A 24,309-nucleotide genomic window follows, 5' to 3' on the forward strand; every position below is an offset into this window, starting at 1 on the left:
GTGGAAACCATGGTCCATTGTTGTCTGTCTATTTTCCATCTAGAATCCGAAGATAGCTGCTTAGGAATAGACTGCGCTTTGGATGAGGAATGTGGTACCATTAATGGAGTTGTTGGATGTTACTGTAAAGAATCATCATCCACCACACATGGATCCGTATTGGACAATTCACACGGTAAATCACAAAGCAGGGACTATAATGTATATATTAAATATGAATATAGATGGTAATTCGCTCTCTTAGTAGAATTTCTCCTAGAGAATAATGAATGGAAAATTTGTCAGGTGGTCGGTTTGGACTACTCTGATTGGCTGGAAGAGATGGTGAATGAGATGCCGATTAGGGATAATCGAGCCAAATTTTCAAGTTTGGTCTCATGGCAAATCGGTCTCAATCTTGCTTATCAAGATTTTTATGAGATCTGCTTACAGAACGATACCGCGCTCACCACACACTCAGAGTCAGTTCCTATCCGGGTTGCTGCTTGCTGTCTTAAAAAGGAAGACACAGATCCCCTCACACAGTAGTAACAAAAACACAGCTGCGCATCCGGTTATATGTCCTGCTACAACCTCCTGTTATTCCATATGCCTGGGAAAAGGGAAAAACACAAACATAGAGAGCTATCTCCAGAACAGTACACCCTTTTTGTGTATACACACACACTGTGCGGAGTTGCTGCCACCAATGTAGGGGAGGGGACACTCACTCCCCCCTTAGTTCCCTGCTCACCGTCAGGCTTCTTGATCATATGTGTATCACAATAATATCCAGCATCTACAAACATAAAAACGGAAAAGCGCTTCCCATAGTGTAAAACTGCTTTTTAATATGGCCAACTCAGCCCCAATAAAACAAAGCGTACCAAATACATAAAAAAGCTAGGCATATCTCACATATCCATCGGCCGGCGTTTCAGGGCTCTGCCCGTCACCGCTCCCAAGCCGCCTGGAGTAGTTCCTGAATCAGGTAGCGTGTGTGTCAATTAGCTCCGACGCACACGCTACCTGATTCAGGAACTACTACGGGCGGCTTGGGAGCAGTTTTACACTATGGGAAGCGCTTTTCCGTTTTTATGTTTGTAGATGCTGGATATTATTGTGATACGCATATGATCAAGAAGCCTGATGGTGAGCAGGGAACTAAGGGGGGAGTGAGTGTCCCCTCCCCTACATTGGTGGCAGCAACTCCGCACAGTGTGTGTGTATACACAAAAAGGGTGTACTGTTCTGGAGATAGCTCGCTATGTTTGTGTTTTTCCCTTCTCCCAGGCATATGGAATAACAGGAGGTTGTAGCAGGACATATAACCGGATGCACAGCTGTGTTTTTGTTACTTCTTATGAGATCGGCAGCCAATTCTTGCTATGAAGCCACATTAACAAGGATTTTCCATAAAAACAATCCTATATAGAAGTAAAACCCCACATGGGGTCCCAAGCACTCTATTAATATGGAGCCCCAAAATCTATAAAGGACAGCTGCAGTAACATAGAAGTGTATTTAAGTAAGGAAACAGTTGGTTAAGGATTACCACTACGCAAAGCATATATAGAGATGTTCATAACCAGCATAGCACCAATAAAAAGCTAATGCAATGGGTGAAAGAGGTCCCCTAATCACCCCCTATTACTACGCCCCTGATAGGACTGTAGAGAGATTCCCAGTAAATATACTACAAGGATTATGATCGTAAACAGAAGTAAAATGAATATAAATATGATTGTTTTTACTTCTATTTACTATTGTCTTTCTAATCAAATGTGCCAGTTTTGTGAAACTGACTCAGAATAGTTAAACAGACTAATTGAAAGTTTGACAAAAATACTCGGTAGTATTTGAGTCTTGTGATTGGTTTATAATTACCTAGGCAATCTGATTTTCACCCAAAAATTCTGCGTTCTCTTATTGGTTCAATGCTTCTGACTCAGAAGTATTTAGCCAATTAGAGTAACAATTCTGAAGTATACTGTACTGTAGGGTGTTGGTTTTTATGAAATCCATGATATTTTGCAGATGTCTGTAATTATTATGGATTCCCAATAAAAAAAAAAATTATATATATATATATATATATATATATGTATTATTATTATTATTTTTTATTTATATAGCGCCAACATCTTCCGTAGCACTGTACATAGTACAAACAAATAATGGGGAACAAATATACATTAGAAATACAAGACACTGTACAGTCATGGCATTGAATAGAGTAAATACAGATACATACATAGTTGATATGTGGTTGGTACATGTACATATGTTAAAATTACAGCAGTATGAGAAACACTAGGAGGAGGTCCCTGCCCTTGCGGGCTTACAATCTAGAGGGTAGTGGGGAGGAAACAAAAGGGAAGGAAACACAAGGATTAGTGGGTGAGCCAGTGTGCCTTCAGTGCTGCCTATAGCAAATTATAGGCTTGTTTGAACAGGTGTGTTTTCAGAGTACGTTTGAAGGTTTCCAGACTTGAGGCATGACGAACCGGCTGAGGGAGAGAGTTCCAAAGGAGAGGGACAGCCCGTGAGAAGTCTTGGATGCAAGAGTGAGACGAGGTGACTAGGCTGGAGGACAAAAGGGTCTCCTGTGAGGAACGGAGGGTCCGGGCGGGGAGGTATCTGGAGATTAAAGAGGAAATGTATGGAGGCAATAGCTTGTATAGAGCTTTGTATGCAAGTGTGAGAAGTTTAAACTGGATCCTTTGGGCAACTGGTAGCTAATGGAGGGATTGGCAGAGAGGGGCTGCCTCAGAGGATCTAGAAGAGAGGTGGATGAGACGGGCCGCAGAGTTTAGTAGGGATTGGAGAGGTGCCAGTCTGCTTTTTGGTAGACCACAGAGTAGGGTGTTGCAGTAGTCAAGGCGGGAGATGATTAGGGCATGTACAAGCATTTTAGTTGCTTCTTGTGAAAGGAAGGGACGGATTCTGGAAATGTTTTTGAGATGGAAGTAGCAGGAGGTAGTTAAAGCGTTAATATGTGGTTTAAAGGAGAGCTCAGAGTCCAGAGTTACCCCTAGGCAACGAGCTTTGGGGGTTGATGCTATTGGGGTGTTATCTACATTGATTGTGACAATGGGAGGTGGAACAGAGAGCGAAGGTGGAAATATCACAATCTCCGTTTTGCTCATATTGAGTTTAAGGAAGCGGGATGACATAAATGTAGATACACCCAATAGACATTCGGGAACTTTTGATAGTAGTGTGGAGAGGTCTGGGGCAGAACAATAAATGTGGGTGTCATCAGCATAGAGGTGATATTGAAACCCAAAGGAGCTTATTATCTGTCCCAGGCCATGGGTGTAAATGGAAAAGAGGAGGGGTCCAAGGACGGACCCTTGTGGTACTCCCACAGACAGTGGGCGTGGAGAGGAGTTGGTATTGGCATAGGAGACCATGAAAGGACATCCAGACAGGTAGGAGTTGAGCCAGGAGTGTGCTAGGCCCTTGATATCCAGTGTTAAGAGGGTCTGGAGAAGTAGGGTATGATCAACAGTGTCGAAGGCAGAGGACAGATCTAGGAGTATTAGTACCGAAAATCTGCCTTTGGCTTTAGCAGCTAGGAGGTCATTGGCAACCTTAGTGAGAACGGTTTCCGTAGAGTGTTGAGGGCGGAAGCCAGACTGGAAGGGGTCCAACAGGGAATTAGCAGAGAGAAAGTTAGACAACTCTGAGTAAATGTGGCGTTCCAGCAGTTTGGAGGCAAAGGGAAGGAGAGAGACTGGGCGATAATTAGAAAGGGCCGTAGAGTCTAAAGAGGGTTTTTTGATTAGTGGTGTTATGATAGCTTGTTTAAATGAAGAAGGGGAAGTGCCAGTTGAGATGGAAAGGTTAAACAGTGTTGTTAAAGCAGGAATGAGGGGGGAGGAGACCTGGGGGATAAGATGAGAGGGAATAGGGTCTGAGGCGCATGTAGTAAGATGAGCTTTAGAGATTAGTGAAGAAAGATGCTGTTCAGTTAAGGCTGAGAAGATTGTTAGTGGGGAGTAGGTATGAGTGCGTGAGTGGTTATGTGGAGAGGGATAGTTGATAGTAGGGGAGCTGCCGGACAGAGAGGAAAAAGGAAGAGGTGATTGGACCGGTGAAGAGGGTTGCTTTAGAAAGCTGTTCTGTAGTGTTTCAATTTCGCTCACAAAATATGCTGCAAAGTCTTCTGCAGACAAGCTTGTGGTTGTAGGGGGAGGCGGGGGGTGGAGAAGAGAGCTGAAGGTGTTGAAAAGTTGTTTAGGGTTATGGGATTGTGAAGAAATAAGTGTAGAGAAGTATGACTGCTTTGCAAGTGAGAGAGTGTCCCTGAGCTGGAGCAGCGTGTTTTTATAGTGGGCGAAGTTATCTGCATTGGTGCTTTTCCTCCACTGCCGTTCTGCTGCCCTGGACTGTCTTTTCAGTTGTTTGATCATTTCAGTCAGCCAGGGCTGTCTGTTGATGCGGCGGGTGGCGGAAGTTGGTGAGAGGGGCGGCTGTGTTCATGACAGCAGTGACTGTGGTGGAGTAGTAGATGGATGCTGACTCCGGGTCAGTGTAGGATGACAGGGAGCTCAGGGGTTTTAGAGAGTCAGCTAGGGAGCAGAGGTCGAGGTTGCGATAATTCCTGCATAAGCGTGATGGCTGCACTACAGTAGTTGGAGGAGGCAGGGAGGGGCTGATTGTAAAAGTTATTAGATTGTGATCTGAAAGGGGGAATAAAGAGTTATTAAATGTGGAAACTGGGCAGAGTCGGGTAAAAACTAGGTCCAAAGTGTGGCCATCTTTGTGGGTGGAGGTTGAGGACCACTGGGAGAGGTCATAGAATGAGGTGAGTGAGAGGAATTTTGTTGCAGTGGAACAGTTAGTGTCTATGGGGATGTTAAAGTCCCCAATGATGATGGAAGGAATGTCAGTGGATAGAAAGTGGAGAAGCCATGTTGAAAAGTGGTCAATGAAGGTGGAGGCTGGTCCAGGAGGCCGGTAGATGACAGCAACCTGGAAGTGGTGAGGGGAGTAGATGCGGACAGCATGAGCCTCAAAAGAAGAGAAAGCCAGAGAGAATATATATATATATATATGTGTGTGTATGTGTATATATATATACTGTATATAAAAAAATTTGAGGGTGGGGAAATCAGATTACCGTCTGCAATGGTATTTGACTGTTTCAGAAATCGGAATTTCAGCGGAATCGGAAATTGCCATTTTTGGTCATCCATAGTTACCACGACTGGTTAACAGTTCCATTTGTCCACTCCTGGTAAACTTTAATCACTATCACCCATGAACAGTTCACAAGCACCTCTGTTTCTGAAATTGGGGTATGGTGAGGAGAAGTTTGGATTCCAAGGGGCCCCATGACAATTTTGCGGTGGGGCCTTATGGGCTGTTGTTACGCCTCTGAGTAGTTCAGTGGGTAAACTGCAGTAACATCTGTTTTCTTCTTCACAGGTTACCTTACACCACAAGTCTCATGTGGTCAGCAGAACATTAAAGTCAGGTTCAGTAAATGTCTTGTGGAAAAGTTGGGCTATCACTCGTCATCAGTCCAACTGAGAGACAGTTCCTGTAAAGCAATCATCGAAAGAGAAAATGAAAGCTACCTCACTCTGGAGACACGGCCTGAAAAGGGCCATTGTGGTACCCAGACATCGGTAAGTTAGTGTCATATCCTGTTTACTGATATATGGTCAATGGGCTTGATTCCCTTAATGGCAGCAGGGAGTATTATAATCCCCTGCACATGCTATGGCTGCCATAGCTTGCACAGTAAAACACTCTGGGTTTAGATAGTTTAACTACCCTAAGACCGCGTCACGCCAATGGGCGTGACCACGGCAGCAGCCCCAGGACTGCCTAACGCCAATTCTCATCAAGTCCTGGGGCTGGCTACTGCAGGAGATTGCAATACAAGGTCACTTAAAATACAATAGTATAGTTCCACCCCAAATGCAATGTCAAATACAGTTCACAAGGGCTATATGACGGGGTTTTAAATGAACCAAGAGTCTTTTATTCTTCAATTTTCAAATTTCTGCAAGATTGTGGACAAAGTACAAAGACAGCCAATACAGGACTCCACATCATAAGAAAGGACTGCCTGACACGTGTTTCACGGTCAAAGACCGCTTCCTCAGAGGCATAGAGTGTACACACATATCAACTGTCGGATCAACGACAATATCCCAGCGCAATCTGTAGACTCAATTGAAATGCACTCCTGGACGAGATCCCGGACCCAGAAGCGCATACAGGAAAAGGAAGTACTGCAGGAGATTGAGTGCAGGCTGCGCACACATCTCCTGCTAGGGGGGGGGGGGGGGGGGGGCGGAGCTCCGTCCCGCCTTCAGTCTCCGAGCGGTGATAGACTATTAGACGGCAAAAACGCCGTCTTTTCATTAAGTACAGCGCTGCGATCTGCAGCAGTGCTGTACTGGGGACAGCCGTGTGACACGGCTGTCCCCCTGGGGCACAAGAAAGCAATCGGCTCTCATAGGCTGAATCCTATGACAGCCGATCGCCATGATTGGCTCACTGCGAGGAGGGGAAAAAACACAAAAGGTATATATAGTGATGTGAAAAACTATTTGCCCCCTTCCTGATTTTTTATTCTTCTACATGTTTGTCACACTTAAAGAGGAATTGAACTAAAAAAAGTCACTAAATTGAGACTCTTTATCCCTTTGTAATTATTTATTAGATAAAAAAAACACTTGTCACATGCAATATAAAAATATATATATTTGCGCAATTCAACTTTGAGTAAAAGGTTTTTTTGGAGACTGGCAGGCTCCATCTTGCAGCTCTCACTCCATGGTGGGTGCAGTCAGATTCCCTGGGCGGTGTTACAGTTGTCCCATTCACGCCCACTGAACGAGATTTACAGCCCTGTATCATGATGTCATCAGCAGTTGCCCAGGCTGTCACAGGACGCTGACACTGTAAGGCTGCTGCACTGTACTGGCACACAACTTCACATGTAAAGTAAGCTGTTTCAGCTGATTTTCTCAAGCTTCCAGCTGCCCTGGTCTACCCTAGTTAGGAATCCCCTCTCATGTCAACCGCATCTTGCCCCCCCCCCCCTTCTCCTCCTGTAGTTAGCATGGTAGGCAGGGGCAATCCCCTCTTATGTGATCCAGCTGCCATGGTCTCCCCTGTAGTTGGTGCTGCAGAGGGAATCCCCTCTCATGTAAACCAACCCCGCCCCCCTTCTCCTGTAGGTAGGCAGGGGGAATCCCCTCTTACATGATCCAGCCATCCTGGTCTCCCCTATAGGTAGCGCTGCAGAGGGAATCACCTAAATTGACACTATGAAGCTCTGACCTGTGAAGCTGCAGCGTGATGTATGATAGTCATACATCACTGTTGTGTCCTCTATAGCCGCTGCACTCTGCTCCAGGAAGTAGAGACATCCTGATACAGCCACTGGGTCTTCAAAGTGATGTCACCTCTAAAGCTGCAGCACATCACTGTGCGTCTGATAAGAGTGTACTCTGTGTACAATGCTCTACTTCCTGGAGAGAAAGGTGCAGCAGCTACTGAGGTCACAACAGTGATGTATGACTGTCATACATCACTGTGCTGCAGCTATACAGGTCAGAGCTTCAGAGTTTTAATTTGGGGGATTCCCTCTGCAGTGCTATCTATAGGGGAGACCAGGGCGGCTGGATGATGCCAGAGGGGATTCCCCCTGCCTGCTGCAAACTACCTACGGGAGAGTGCTGACTGTAGTGCTGAGTCTCACAGCACATCTCTTCACTGTATTAGTTGATGCAGGCCCCTTCTCCCCTTCCTTCGTCTGCTGGGCTCTGTGCTGTGCAGGGTGGGAGGAGGGGGGGGGTCCTCCTCTGTGCACTCAGGCGTGAGTCTGCTGAGCTCTTTGTTGAGCACTGTCCCTCTACTGTGCTTCCCAGCCTCTCCTCCCCTCCACCATCTACTCTGCTAGGCTCTCTCCTGCCTCCTTCCCTCCGATGTCTGCCGTCCCTCCTCCACTAGCTCTCTCTCCCTCCTCTCCACTCCTCTAATCTCCTCTCTTGTCCCTCCGCTGTCTGCTTCACTGAGTCCGCTCTGCCTGTCATTTCCCCTTCTTCTGCCTTCCGAGGAGACGCCAGCTGAGGACGTGCCTGCAAGAACTCTCGCGAGCACATTACATAGTAGGTGGCATTTAGCTGACGTACAAGATTTCCCAGCATTCTCTGCAAGCCTGCCGGGGAGTTATCAAGTGATTGCCGCGGCATCCAAGGCACAGGTGGGAGGGGATGAATTCAATTATTTATATTATGAGTTTTATTCACAAGTTTTTATCATATATTGCACAGTTTTTGACTATGATTTTTAAAAAGGATTCCAATGTTGTTTTTTGAAATTTACAGTTCAGGTCCACTTTTAATGTTTCTGCTCATCAAAAACGGTTAACTATTAGTCAAAGGTAACATAATTGAACACAAAATGCAGTTTTAAATGATGGTTTTTATTATTTAGTGAGAAAAAAAACTCAAAATCTACATGGCCCTGTGTAAAAAAGTGATTGACCCCTTGTTAAAAAATAATTTAACTGTGGTTTATCACACCTGAGTTCAATTTCTGTAGTCACCCCCAGGCCTAATTACTGCCACACCTGTTTCAATCAAGAAATCACTTAAATAGGAGCTATCTGACACAGAGAAGTAGACCAAAAGCACCTCAAAAGCTAGACATCAAGCCAAGATCCAAAGAATTCAGGAACGAATAAGAACAAAAGTAATTGAGATCTATCCGTCTGGTAAAGGTTATAAAGCCATTTCTAAAGCTTTGGGACTCCAGCGAACCACAGTGAGAGCCATTATCCACAAATGGCAAAAACATGGAACAGTAATGAACCTTCCCAGGAGTGGCTGGCCAAAATTACCCCAAGAGTGCAGAGAAAACTCATCCGAGAGGCCACAAAAGACTCCAGGACAACATCTAAAGAACTGCAGGCCTCACTTGCCTCAATTAAGGTCAGTGTTCACGACTCCGCCATAAGAAAGAGACTGGGCAAAAATGGCCTGCATAGCAGATATCCAAGGCGCAAACCACTTTTAAGCAAAAAGAACATTAAGGCTCGTCTCAATTTTGCTAAAAAACATCTCAATGATTGCCAAGACTTTTGGGAAAATACCTTGTGGACCGACGAGACAAAAGTTGAACTTTTTGGAAGGTGTGGGTCCCGTTACATCTGGCGTAGAAGTAACACAGCATTTCAGCAAAAGCACATCATACCAACAGTAAAATATGGTGGTGGTAGTGTGATGGTCTGGGGTTGTTTTTCTGCTTCAGGACCTGGAAGGCTTGCTGTGATAGATGGAACCATGAATTCTACTGTCTGCCAAAAAATCCTGACGGAGAATGTCCGGCCATTTGTTCGTCAACTCAAGCTGAAGCGATCTTGGGTGCTGCAGCAGGACAATGACCCAAAACACACCAGCAAATCCACCTTTGAATGGCTGAAGAAAAACAAAATGAAGACTTTGTAGTGGCCTAGTCAATGTCCTGACCTGAATCCTATTGAGATGTTGTGGCATGACCTTAAAAAGGCGGTTCATGCTAGAAAACCCTCAAATAAAGCTGAATTACAACAATTCTGCAAAGATGAGTGGGCCAAAATTCCTCCAGAGCGCTGTAAAAGACTCGTTGCAAGTTATCGCAAACGCTTGATTGCAGTTATTGCTGCTAAGGGTGGCCCAACCAGTTATTAGGTTCAGGGGGCAATTTCTTTTTCACACAGGGCCATGTAGGTTTTGAGTTTTTTTTCTTACTAAATAATAAAAACCATCATTTAAAACTGCATTTTGTGTTCAAATATGTTATCTTTGACTAATAGTTAATGGTTTTTTGATGAGCAGAAACATTTAAGTGTGACAAACATGCAAAAGAATAAGCAATAAGGAAGGGGGCAAATAGTTTTTCACATCACTGTATATATAGGTATATTTATTTTAAAATAAAAAATAGAAATATTGATAAAAAAAATAAACATGGGGGGATCAGACCCCACCAACAGTGAGCTCTGTTGGTGGAGAGAAAAGGAGGAATCACTAGTGTGCTGTGTTGTGTGGCCCTGCAGCTTGGCCTTAAAGCTGCAGTGACCTATTTTGAAAGAAGTAGCCTGGTCTTTAGAGGGATTAAGCACTGTGGTCCTGAAGTGGTTAAAGAGCGCTTTGTTACACTTAACGAGCGCTCCACTGAACCCACCCAGAGCGTCAAAGTACGATATTCCTGCACTTTGATTGGCCCAATAGCTTGACTGTCAAGTGACAAGCAGTCTACAGGACCTGCCAGGGTGAGTTCAGCGGAGCGCTCGTTAAGTATAACAAAGCACTCTTTAACCACTTTACCCCAAAGCGGTTTTTACCCTAACGGACAGCGATTTTCACCTTTCAGTGCTCATCCCTGTCATAGCTTAATCACTAATAATCACAATGAAATGATCTATATCTTGTTATTTTCACCACCAATTAGGCTTTTTGGGGTTGATATTTGTTTTTAGTAATTACTTTATTTTCTATGCATTTTAACGGGAAAAAGAAGGAAAAAAAAAGAAAAAAAATACACTATTTCTCCAATTTCATCCCCTATAGTTTTAATATAAACACTGCTACTGTGCATAAAACCCACACATTTTATCTGCCTATTTGTTCTGGTTAGCACAAGATTTTAATTATGTCCCTAGTACAAAGTATGGTGACAATATATTATTTGGAAATAAAGGTGCATTTTTTCTATGTTGTGTTTTTTGTTTAACTGATCTCACGTGCACGCTCACGGGAACGCACGTGCACCCGCACAACGGCAGCAGCACTGCTTAACTTATAAAAACGTCCTGGAGCCGTTAAGAGGCTTTAGCCGGACGTTTTAATACGCCTGATTTTCCTTAAGTGGTTAAACTATCTAAACCCCAGCGTAATTTAACTGCACACACTATGGCTGCATAACATGCACAGGGGATTATAACACTCCCTGCTGTCATTATATAAGGTATAAGACCCTGACATAATATTCAATAAAAACATGTTTTCCTACTTTTTATATGCCATATGGTTATCATATTTGCATTTGTGCAGAAGTATTATTATTCATTTAGAAACTATACGTTCCCAAAAGTACAGTTTTTTTGCTTTGTGAGCTGACTTTGCATTTTTTTCATAACTGGTTTTATTCATTTTGTATTGAATTCAGAAATGCTTTGAGTCTTTGTCTGTGTCCAGCAGCTTCTCAGCAGTCAGTGAATGTGTCACATTCCTCACTTGATACATTTAAGTAAACACAAGATAACATTATCTACAACTTCGGATGCGTCCACATTTCTCTGCACTGAACCTTCCAGCCCTGTGTGTAACCCTTTGAATGCTGGTCTAGTAAAAAAAAAAAAAACTGGTTGTATATAATATGCTGTAAATAATTTTTTAGAGCAAAGAAGAAATGCTGGGTTATATTCCGCTTTAGGCTGCGCTGCTGTAGCCCTTGTGTTGTTTTGCAGCATTGACATTAAGAGAGCTACAGCTTTCTGCCAGACCACAATGGATGCTAATATATACACAAGGAAAGGAAGGCATATTTCAGTTGCTTTACTACTGAATATGGTATAGAGTTACGGCTTATGCTGTGCATACTTGGTATATCAGCACACTCTGCAGCTAGTTTACCATTAGCATAAACACACAGCAACAGTTTATACCATATATATTGAGGGTGAAATGAATTATCACACAATACCACTAGTTTCCTATCAGTATAGCCACATAAACAAAGCTTATCTGTTACATAGTGGAAGTAGTGAGGTCAGCAGTGCACATGTTGCAGCTAGTTTACTATCAGTCTCAGTCTGAACAGGAGAAATTAAAGCTGTAGACATGCCCACCTGAAACTTGCTTCCTGAAATTCTCTACTCCTGGTCATGTGATCAATATTTCAAGACAGGATTTCTAGCTGCAGAGGCCTTACTTTGTAAAAAAAAAAAAAGTTATGTTTAGGTGTTTAGATTTAATCTGTGTCAGAAGATGGGTTTGCAGGTTAATGTTGAGCAGAACATGTATAAATACACATATTTGCTCACTCAAAGGTTTAATGAACACAGCTGCTGGCTAACTCACTTGCCAAGTCTTTTTCTTGAGTGAAGACAGGTTTTGATACAGGTTTCTTAAAGGCCTAGTGCACACCAGAGCGGTTCGGCTGCGTTTTGCGATCCGCTTGCGGCTGCGGATACGCTTGGGTAATGTATTTTAATGGGCTGGTGCACACCAGAGCGGGAGGCGTTTTGCAGAAACGCATACTCCCGGGCTGCTGCAGATTTTGGATTGCGGAGGCGTTTCTGCCTCAATGTTAAGTATAGGAAAAACGCAAACCGCTCTGAAAAACGGCACTTCAGAGCGGTTTGCCAGGCGTTTTTTGTTACAGTAGCTGTTCAGTAACAGCTTTACTGTAACAATACATGAAATCTACTACACCAAAAACGCTTCACAAAACCGCAAAATGCTAGCTGAAACGCTACAGAAAAATAAGAAAAAGCGTTTCAAAATCTGCTAGCATTTTGCAGATCTGCTAGCGGTTTTTGGTGTGCACCAGGCCTGAGTGAAGATACAGTTAAGAATAACATGGCTTTATCTATTAGCACTGTTGGGCAATGTCATGTTAAAAATGCAAGCTTGCTTGCAGATATCATACAAAGTGTATGCAACTTCAAATTTGTCCAATCAGAATTGGCAGGGGAGTGCATCTGTTTGGCCAATTCAAAGTTACATGAAATAAGAATTAAACTTGCACATAATCTAGAATTATCCAGAATTATCTATAATTATATGCATTGTTGACCATTTCTATCCATCAGCACTGATTAAGAATTGTCCACCCCAGAATTAAAAGTTTACTTACAATCAAGGAAACACGTTTTGGATATGTTTTCCAAACTTCTCACAACATTTAAATTTTAGTTGGCTTACTTTTCCCAGAATTTATTGTTTTAAGGGGGCCATACATCTCTCGACTTGACCATCTGATTCAATAATTATTATCAAATCAGATAAAAATCGGCACCATCAAGGGTATGCTCGATTTCGGGCCAAAATTGGTCACATGTGTTGACCAGACATGCTACAAGACATTGGGCCATTTTGGTCAATAGTGTGTACGGTGGTAACCGTGAGCAATAATGAGACAAGTGATGAACGCAAAAAAAATCCTAGCGCTGTCCCCTCTAGTGTATAAATGTGCCCCCCACGTGTGCATTTATACATTACCTGTCCTCTTTCACCTACCCTATGGCGCCTATCTGTCTTCAGAATACCCTACTCTTCTATTAGTGGCATATGCTCCGCCGGCGTGGTGCGTGTGTGACGTCACACATGAGCCACGTGCTATATGCCTGCGACGTGTATAGTGCTAATGGAAGAGCAGGGGATTCCAAAGAGGGATGGGCAACATGCAGTGGGCGACACAGGACAGGTAATGTATAAATGCAGTAGGGCTAGAAGAGGTAAAAAGCACAGGGACACCGGGAGCCCGATATCGTGTATTATCGTTGTGTGAGTCGAACAGTTAAAGGATAACAATTATACTCACAATTCTGGGTTGCTGTTTAGGCAACCACCATCTGAACATGTGGAGAAGTACCGTCTCCACTCGGCCTTGCTTGGTTGCTGCTCCCAAAAAAACACTACTATGATGAATTACAGTAGATAGGCCCCCACGTAATGGGGTATTTAGTATCAAAAAAACACTGTAGGAGGCGCCCTTGTATCTTATTATAACATACAATCAGTAATTTGATAAGGGTAGTGTGTCTCACCTGTTATGAAGGTACATACACACGTGAATCATAAAATTGGGTTTATTATAGCACAATGGACTGGACAACGCGTTTCGTGACCCCAAGTCGCTTCTTCAGGTCAAATACAGTGCTCCAAAAGAAAGAACAATGATGGCGCTCAGTCTAACATACTTCACTTCATATATAGAACAACAAAAATAATAATAAAATATGTAAAAAATTCTATAACATATGCACACATATACAAAATATAAATTAAAATAATAAAATAGTTCCCTCCTCCTATGTCATTCCTTGCAACTAAATACATGTACAAATTAGTCTTCCTACAACATTTCAGTAGCTGAAAGCCACAGATGGGTAATAATACAACAAGAGGAAATATCCCTAAAATCCATCCACATATTCCCAACAACCCGCTCTATTCTATCCTGACGGTGATTTCCATACATTAATTTAAGACTTCCTGATGGGACGTCTAAAATAGATGCCCAGGATGGTGTAGTGTATATTTGTAACACTATAGTGGAGTGTTAATTGCAAGAAAAGGGGGGGGGGGGTTTCCACACGTGGCAGGGTCAGAGATTAAATTCTCATCTATTCAGTATAATTGCTTCAACAGTGCGGGTGATTACACAGGATTTAGATACAATCTGTATCTGAATATATAAGGGGGAAAAAAAGAGATTGATCTGAGGGTGGCTATAAGCCTGATGCCTGGTACCCGTATGGGCCATGCGCGGGATGTAGCAGGAGGACAAACGGAGGTGACAAGCTCAAGGTGGCTTACCTGTTAGCCGGAGGTTAGCAGCGTGGGCGCCATGAGCACGCTCCGCTGTAGTGCTGCTTAAATGCAGGTAGTTGTGGCCAATGCGGAGGTCCGGGATTCCCATGACGTCACTTCCATAGGAAGTGCGTCTTGGGTAGAGGGAGGGCAGCGGCCATCTTGCGTGTGGCGGCTGGAAGCCGGGGCAAGGACGTCCAGCGGGGACAGCCATCTTATGTATGGCATCCTACCTCCATATTCTAGGGGGCATGTGCAGCGGCCATCTTTCGTGTGGCCTTCCTGTCCCCGCGGTCATGTTGGTGTAGCCCGGGGGTTTACTCATAGTGGAGCCACTAATTAGGCGGCCAGGAGGGGGGAAGGGGAGCTATTAAGCAAAGCGCAATGTGTGTGCAATCTTGACCAATCTAGGGTATCAACGGCTGGGATAATAACCATAATTGAAGACCGTGACTTCGTTAGCACCCACTAACTTGTCCTGATATGCCTATTAATACCTTTTTGTATGGAACATGATATATATAGTGTACAATAGTCTATCCGCCCTATATGCACACAACATAATGAGTCCAAGTAAAAATAAGGATAAAATATATTAGAATATAACAAAATACAGTAAATTGATTTAAATTAAGTAATTCACTAATTTCATTAGAGCCTACTTTCCCATTTAGGTATAGACCAATGTATTCCAGGTATAAGTAAATTATGAAAGATGAGGTGGGAGGGTGAGGGGGGCGATTTAGGGGGAGGGGGGGGGGGGGTCAAACAACCAATAAGGGATCCTTGTCCCTCCCCCCCCTCTCTCCCTCCACCTTTCCCATTCCCCCCCCTCTTTCCTTCCCCATGTTCCCTTGGCCCCTCATCCCAATTAGCTCCCCCCCCCTTTTTTTCCCCCGTATCGCTTTCCCATCCCTTCCCCCTCCCCCCTAATTCCCCCCCCTTTTTTTCCCATCTTCGCCTTCCCATCCCTTCCCCCTCCCCCCCTATCTTCCCCCCCCCAAACCCCCCCCCCAAAAAAAAAAAAACCTCCCCCCCTCCCCCTAAATCACCCCCCTCACCCTCCCACCTCATCTTTCATAATTTACTTATACCTGGAATACATTGGTCTATACCTAAATGGGAAAGTAGGCTCTAATGAAATTAGTGAATTACTTAATTTAAATCAATTTACTGTATTTTGTTATATTCTAATATATTTTATCCTTATTTTTACTTGGACTCATTATGTTGTGTGCATATAGGGCGGATAGACTATTGTACACTATATATATCATGTTCCATACAAAAAGGTATTAATAGGCATATCAGGACAAGTTAGTGGGTGCTAACGAAGTCACGGTCTTCAATTATGGTTATTATCCCAGCCGTTGATACCCTAGATTGGTCAAGATTGCCCACACATCGCGCTTTGCTTAATAGCTCCCCTTCCCCCCTCCTGGCCGCCTAATTAGTGGCTCCACTATGAGTAAACCCCCGGGCTACACCAACATGACCGCGGGGACAGGAAGGCCACACGAAAGATGGCCGCTGCACATGCCCCCTAGAATATGGAGGTAGGATGCCATACATAAGATGGCTGTCCCCGCTGGACGTCCTTGCCCCGGCTTCCAGCCGCCACACGCAAGATGGCCGCTGCCCTCCCTCTACCCAAGACGCACTTCCTATGGAAGTGACGTCATGGGAATCCTGGACCTCCGCATTGGCCACAACTACCTGCATTTAAGCAGCACTACAGCGGAGCGTGCTCATGGCGCCCACGCTGCTAACCTCCGGCTAACAGGTAAGCCACCTTGAGCTTGTCACCTCCGTTTGTCCTCCTGCTACACCCCGCGCATGGCCCATACGGGTACCAGGCATCAGGCTTATAGCCACCCTCAGATCAATCTCTTTTTTTCCTCCTTATATATTCAGATACAGATTGTATCTAAATCCTGTGTAATCACCCGCACTGTTGAAGCAATTATACTGAATAGATGAGAATTTAATCTCTGACCCTGCCACGTGTGGAAACCCCCCCCCCCCCTTTTTCTTGCAATTAACACTCCACTATAGTGTTACAAATATACACTACACCATCCTGGGCATCTATTTTAGACGTCCCATCAGGAAGTCTTAAATTAATGTATGGAAATCACCGTCAGGATAGAATAGAGCGGGTTGTTGGGAATATGTGGATGGATTTTAGGGATATTTCCTCTTGTTGTATTATTACCCATCTGTGGCTTTCAGCTACTGAAATGTTGTAGGAAGACTAATTTGTACATGTATTTAGTTGCAAGGAATGACATAGGAGGAAGGAACTATTTTATTATTTTAATTTATATTTTGTATATGTGTGCATATGTTATAGAATTTTTTACATATTTTATTATTATTTTTGTTGTTCTATATATGAAGTGAAGTATGTTAGACTGAGCGCCATCATTGTTCTTTCTTTTGAAGCACTGTATTTGACCTGAAGAAGCGACTTGGGGTCACGAAACGCGTTGTCCAGTCCATTGTGCTATAATAAACCCAATTTTATGATTCACGTGTGTATGTACCTTCATAACAGGTGAGACACGCTACCCTTATCAAATTACTGATTGTATGTTATAATAAGATACAAGGGCGCCTCCTACAGTGTTTTTTTGAATGTATAAATGCACACATGGGGGCACATTTATACACTAAGGGGGCAGTGGTGGGGATGCTGCGGACTTGGACAATTCCCAAGGCATGTCAAGCTGAAATCGATTGGAAATTCACCTGCATTGTATGGGCAGCTGGCAGATCTCTCTCTAATCAGATTCGATTAGAGAGGGATTTGTCTCTTGGTCGAATCTGCCCATCATTGCTTAATGTATGGCCACCTTTACTGCTCCTTACAGCGTATTACCTTTTGCATTGTCTCATAACAAATAAAGCAATTGTTGTTTGTTTCTCATGTTAAACCTGCACTACGAATATTATTTTCCAGATGCGTGGAAATAATATCACCTACGTAAACACTGCTTACCTGACCTCACACAACAGCGAAGGGATGCTTGTGATAAATGAGTTTTCTGTTGACTTTTCATGCACGTATCCCTTAAATATGGAAACTAACCTCTTGTCTGGCATCAGTTCATTTACAGCGTAAGTTAATTTGTCTTGCTACATTGTTAACAATCCACGCAAAGCATGTGTAATCCAAAAAAGGTAAAGTTAAAATATGTTTTATACAAAATGTAAGACAGTAAACACACAAGAGCATTTATATCAGCCCCACCCCTGAGGAGCTTGATACGTCAACAGCAAATCAGAACAATAATTAGATAGTGTGTCTAGTCAGTATTATCGATGGCTGCTGGATTCCGCGGAATTAAGATTTCCGCGATTCCGGCTGGAATTTGGTGATTCCAGGTTCCGCTGCGACAGAACGGAATTGCGATAGCAATGTGGTGGAATTTCCGCGGAAAAATGTGGAATTCCGCAGAATGCAATTGTTTTTTTGCCACCAAACGGATAAGGATCTTGTCTGCCAGGGAATTGTAGGATGTCAAAAGCCAGCTCAACGAACATTGGCCAGGAATCGAACCCAGGTCTAGTGCTTGGAAGGCGACTCTCTTCACCGCTATACCACCACAAACACTACATGCTGAAGCCAGCCTGGCATGTACCATTAATATATCCAATAGAAAAATGAGCTTGCTTAGGGATTTGTAGGATGTCAAAAGCCAACTCACATACATTGGCCAGGAATCGAACCCAGGCATACCGTTTGGAAGGCAGCTATCCACACCATTATACCACCAACACTACACACTACAATGATACATGCTGAAGCAAGCCAGCAAATGGCAGCAGAGAATGCTCTGCTGTGAAGCAGTGTCTGGAAACTGGAAAAAAATTCCACACGTTCCTTCTACTCGCTACACTGCATGACGGGAGGAGGTGGCAGGGACCGTTATTGTGAGAAAACAGGGAGGTTTTTTTTTTGCTAACTGGCTGCACTTGCAGTTGGGTAGAGGGAGGAGGAGGTGCCCCAAAAGCCTCTGCCCCCCCTGTGATTGCATGGGTTGCAGGGGTGATTGCTACGCCTATGATGTGGAGGGTAGGCTCTGAGCCTTTCCTGTCCCCTCTTCGTGTGCTGGTTCCAGCACTGTCCCCATTTTGATTTGCAGCGCAGCAGCATTCGTGTCCATGAGTGCTTCTGAAGATGGGTGGCCCCATACTGTGCATGTGCAAGCATCTGCAAGTGTGCACTCATGGATGTGCAAATGGAGCTACCCATCTTTGGAAGCACTCGGGGACACAAGTGCTCCAGAAGCCTTCCAAGGGTTCCCAAAGGCATATTCGACCAGTTGGTAGAATGCATGCAAGTAGGGTCACAGCACTGGAATGAGAGGACTGAGAGGGGACAAGAAAGGTTGTATAATTTTTTGAGTCTTCCCTTTCCATATCTGATTTTTTTTTCTAGCCTCAGTTTTACTTACTTTAAGTTACCTCTATAATAATAACAACAACAATATTAAGGGAGCTGCTGTCACCATTATAGCCACTGCCACACTGATGGCCAGAGGAGGGGACTGATGATGACTGATGATCTTTTGTATCGTAACATCCCCATAGCAGTAATGATTTACATCACTAAGTGGTCCCTATCAGTGGTGCTCATCCGGATTAAAGATATCCGGGTAACCCGGATATCCAACTTTTTTTCAGCTATCTGACCAGATTCGGATTCCGGATACCTGGGTCCAAATCCGGATAGCTAACTGCAGATATTTGGTCGCATACCCGGATATCCGGGGATATCCGGTGGATAACCGGATCCGAATACTGTAACTAAGAAGATGACATCATTGAGCCAATCAGAGGGCTCCCAGCATAAGCCCTAGCAACCAATCACAGAAGGGAACCTTGGCCAGCCCCACCTGACCTCATTGATCCAATCAGAGGGCTCACAGCCTAAGCCCTGGCACCCAATCACAGAAGGGAACCCTGGCCAGCCTCCCTGTGGGTGCCATGATGAGAAATCTCATCTGGTGTGACTGCTTAGTCACTGAGAGACGTGCTGCAGTGCTGCTGGCCTAGCAGTGACAAGTGACACGTGCCAAGTGACACGTGACACGTGCCAAGTGCCATGTGACATGTGCCAAGTGCCACTTGATACATGACACGTGCCACTTGACACATGACACGTGCCACGTGACATGTGCCAAGTGCCACGTGACACATGCCAAGTGCCACGGGACACATGCCATGTCTGGAATGCTCCTGGCACACGTTACACCTGCTGCTGCTGCATTGCCCTGCTCCTGCTGCTTGTGCAGCTCCCACTGCCAGGGTGCCAAAGGCCACTGATACCACCTATATTTAACCTAAAACACAATTGCTGCATAATTTTTTGGAGGTGTCTAGGCTGAAAACTGTCATGTCCCAGTTGTGCGGTTGGACTTTGGTCACAATGTGGGCTGCACGACTGCTGTCTGGAACCTAGGCCTGATGTTAATTGAAAAAATAATGATGATACATACCTCATTTACCCTAAAAAATACCTTTTTAAAGCAATTTAAAGGCCACTTCTGTTTTTTCTATCCAGATATCCGAATCCGGCCGGATACCCTGGATACTGAGGTCGAATATCCGATCCGGATCAGAAAATTTTGAACTCGGATATCCGACCCGGATCGGATATCTGGGTATCCGGATCTGAATTGGATCCGGATTTTGAAAAGGGGTATCCGAGAAGCACTGGTCCCTATGTACTATGTATTTCATTTTTCATTCAGTTGGTCAGAATTAGTCCTAAATTGAGCTTTTGTGGGACACAAATTAGAATGCTATTGACTATAGTAATGAGGAAGAGGTTCTCTTTGGGATATAGAAATAGAAGGTTGGCTTAATTTCTCATACAAGATGTATACTGTACACACTGGGTTCAATTTAAGATTGTATTCATAAATTCTGCAACATGAACTCATGTTAGGAAAAATACAATTTGTTATTTTAGGCAACTATTTTGATCATGTCTATAATGTGTTACAGCTCAGCCTCAATCAATGTTGGTGGAATATCAAACTATACCGTAAAGATGGGAATATTCCAAGACTCAGACTACACCACCCAGTATCCGGGCCCCGAAGTGTGTCTGGATCCATCTGCCACTTTATATGTTGGTTTTATCACCAGTGGGCCTCTAGGATCATCTCGATTTGTGCTCATCATGGATAACTGCTACGTAGCTCCAACACCTGATCAACATCAAGGGATGAGAAATGACATGAAATACGACATTATCAAAAATCGGTATTTTTACTACAAACCTTTCTCCTTAACCAGTTAAGGACCATAGGCTTACAACCCCTGGTGACCAGGCTATTTTTTACAATTTAGTGCTCTGCGGCTTTAATAGCTTGCTGCAGAGGCATATCACTTAGTACACAAGTGAATCCCCCCCCCCTTTTCTGCCCACCAACAGAGATTTCTGTTGGTAGGCTCTGATCGCTGGTGTAATGTTTATTTTTTTATTTTTTTATTTGTATTTTTTTAAATACATTTCTCTATTTTTTTATTTATTTTTATAACTCAACTCCCTCACCCAACAGCCAATCGGGGTGATCCTCTCTCATAGGCATCAGAGTATGAGAGGGGATCGCAATCGGAGTCTCAGCCTGGGGCTGCCACCTTCCCCATGCCTATCAGAGTTAGGCGTCGGGAAGGGGATAAATTATGATTAGCCTTCCAGTTCTGTTATCTATAAATTGTTCTTGACTTTACTTAATAACACAAAAGCCATTTCTATTCACTTTTATGCCTAAGTTTTCTCATAGGAGAACATTATTGATCTTCTGTTTAAAATAACTTTTCAGCCCTCTGCAATTAAAAAGGTACCACATTGTAAGTGCAAAAGTACCATCAAAATTATATAGAGTATTGGTTGCTTGCTTGTGGCTTAAAAAGACATTTTATTGATAAGTTGTGAAAATATCACCTTAGAGAAAACTTAGGAGAAAAAGTGAATTGAATTGTAGTCATAAAAAAACAAAGCAGATCAATAGTAGTTGGGTACAGGGCCGGGCCGAGGCAGAGGCTGAAGAGGCTCCAGCCTCAGGGCGCAGTGTAGGAGGGGGCGCACAATTCATTCAGCTGTCATTCCCAATTGTGTTTGAAGCACAAAGAAATAAGAAAAGGGCATACATAGCAGTGACTGCAAGCCAGATAACTAGAGATTAAGGTGTTGGGGGTCCTGGGGCACCTTAGTCTAATAGGAATCAGTGTGTGACGGCTGGGATGGGAGGGATGGAGGGGCGCACATTGCTGTCTCAGCCTTGGGTGCTGAAGGATCTTGTCCTGGCTGAGCCGGCTCTGGTTGGGTAAACATACTGTAGATGGGGTTACCTGTAACTAAAAAAAAAGGAGGGAGGGGTAATGATCCTGGTCTCAGAGGACATACCAGGAAAGGTTACACTTTAAGGGATAAAGGACAGGAGGCTGAAAAACTGAACCTACCATCATAGGTGGCTCACTAATAACTATTAGAAGGGGGTACCAGGGTTTTATATATAGTTCCAGGTATAGAACTAAGAACAGTTTAATATTGCAGCTGCGTAGCAATCCCTGCAATCTCAGATCCACAGGTTCTAATAATGTAGTCATATACAGAGTCCACCTGAAATACTTTTGGTCCTAGAGCCGTCTGTCATGCCACTCCTACATTATGGAACTCCTTACCTCAGCATATCAGGACAGCTCCATCTCTGGACGTGTTTTTGGGCTGGTGCACACCGGAGCATTTTTTTTTTTTAAACGCTTGCAGGGGAAAACCGCTTGGTTAATGAAAGTGAATGGGATGGTGCACACCAGAGCGGTTTGTTTTTTTCACAAACGTAAACTCGAGGGCTGCACAAACAGACCATCAGGGGGCGTTGTATGACTGATATTGTGTTGAAACCCCTCCCACAAGAAACTGTGAGGACCATGGTACTCCTGGCAGTTTCCTGTCTGTGAACCTTGTTGCATTGTGGGAAATAGCTGTTTATAGCTGTTCCTAACTGCTAAAAAAGCAAGCAGCAGCTACATCACTTGCCAGCAGTAAAAATGTCACCATGTAATAAATATCAGAATGTAAATCAGGGAGAGGAAAGATTGTACAATGGTCAAACTCATTTATGCATAATTATTGTAAAAATGAAGCACTTTTTTATTACATTATTTTCACTGGTGTTCTTTTTAAGACACATTTATTATACACATTTAATATACATTTTGAGTGAGAGAGGATACATTTGCCCCGGGGCCCCATTGAAAGATGAAGCGGCCCTGTACTGGAAAGAGACCACTGGCCACCTCTGCTCTGATACATACTTAGCTTTTGGCAAAAAAAGAAAAAAACTTTCAAAGGCATGAATAAAAATATTTTTGGAAAAATCATGCAAAACAGAAATCATACTTCTTACAACAAATATCACTTTAGGGCCCATTTAAACCTATGCCTCTTCAGAGACCTGATGCCAGCACAGCTGTGATGCATGGCTATAAGGATTTGCATAGTTACTGTACCTAAATGCAGCATGCCATCCAATTTTTCCTGGTAGCCTATTGATTTCAAAATGCTGCATTTCTTTGTGTGAATTTGCATGCACATAAATGGAAATGGGCCTTTGTGCCAAAACGTGATCTTCAACGCTTATCACAAGGGAGTGCATCTGGGAGCATCCATCTTATCTTATAAAGTGTTTTTTCCAAGATCACTGGTCAAATGGAATTAGTAGACCAGATGAAGTGCCGTTGAGATAACTTTTTCATTATGTTTAAATATTATTATTATTATTATTATTATTATTATTATTATTATTATTATTTCTATTGTCACAATGAGATAATGAATTCTTATTATTTTAATTATTTTTTTTGTTCTTTTCACATTTTTAGGTGCCCCAACACTAATGAACCGACAATATCCATCCTGGAAAATGGACAGTCGCTCAAAGGTTCCTTTTCCTTTGAGATGTTTAAATTTGTGGAGGGCTTTGATCATGTTTATTTACATTGTGAGATTGGGTTATGTGATACTTCAAGATACAACTGTTCGGCTGTAAGTATTTATATTAGCCACTTTCCAAAAAACTGAAATACTAGTGATTAGGGATGAGCTGTTTTTGCCAGAGTCCTTTTTAAATTAAAAATGGCATTTTTCCTAAATTGAAATTTTAAAGAAAATATAATGGAATTTTTGTAATGTACATATTTAGAGGACAACTGTAATGAGAGGGATATGGAGGCTGGCATATTTATTTCCTTAAACAATACCATTTGCCTGTCAGCCCTGCTAAACTATTTGGTAATTGGTAGGATGGAGGCGCCCAATGTATGCTCTGTTTTAGTATTTTGAAATACAAATAAAAAATTATATAATAAAAAGAGAGGTAATTGCTTCTCCAGAAGATATAGACACCAGTTAAACTGGAAAACAAATGTTTTATTCAAAAATCAATCTGACAACGCATTTCACTGTTCATGGCCCGCTTCCTCAGGTCAACACAAAATGCCTTGGTAGCATAGGGAATAAAGTGTAGGCGCCTCTAATATAATGTGTTTTTTCCAGTTGAACTGGTGCCTGTATCTTCTGGAGAGGTAAGCGATTATCTCTCTTTTTATTATGTCATTTTTTATTTGTATTTTAAAATACTAAAATAGAACACACATTGGGCACCTCCATCCTACCCACTACCAGTCAGACCTCCTTCGGAGGTAATAGCTTTGCAGTTTTTCTATGAAGTCTACTGTGCTACAGGAGAGCGACCATCCA

At 43.2% G+C, this 24,309-nt stretch overlaps 1 protein-coding gene across 1 annotated transcript in view; it reads left to right on the forward strand.

The window, feature by feature from the left end:
* The window catches only part of LOC137526038 (uromodulin-like), a 42,703-nt gene that overhangs the window by 7,606 nt on the left and 10,788 nt on the right, over positions 1-24,309 (forward strand). Inside the window, exons 4-8 of the mRNA XM_068247249.1 lie at positions 44-175; positions 5,416-5,618; positions 17,494-17,651; positions 20,547-20,807; positions 23,433-23,595. Coding sequence (XP_068103350.1) covers positions 44-175; positions 5,416-5,618; positions 17,494-17,651; positions 20,547-20,807; positions 23,433-23,595 — 917 coding nt within the window. The remainder of the gene's footprint in view (positions 1-43; positions 176-5,415; positions 5,619-17,493; positions 17,652-20,546; positions 20,808-23,432; positions 23,596-24,309) is intronic.

This window comes from Hyperolius riggenbachi, chromosome 7 (assembly GCF_040937935.1).
Source record: "Hyperolius riggenbachi isolate aHypRig1 chromosome 7, aHypRig1.pri, whole genome shotgun sequence".
Taxonomy (NCBI): domain Eukaryota; kingdom Metazoa; phylum Chordata; class Amphibia; order Anura; family Hyperoliidae; genus Hyperolius; species Hyperolius riggenbachi.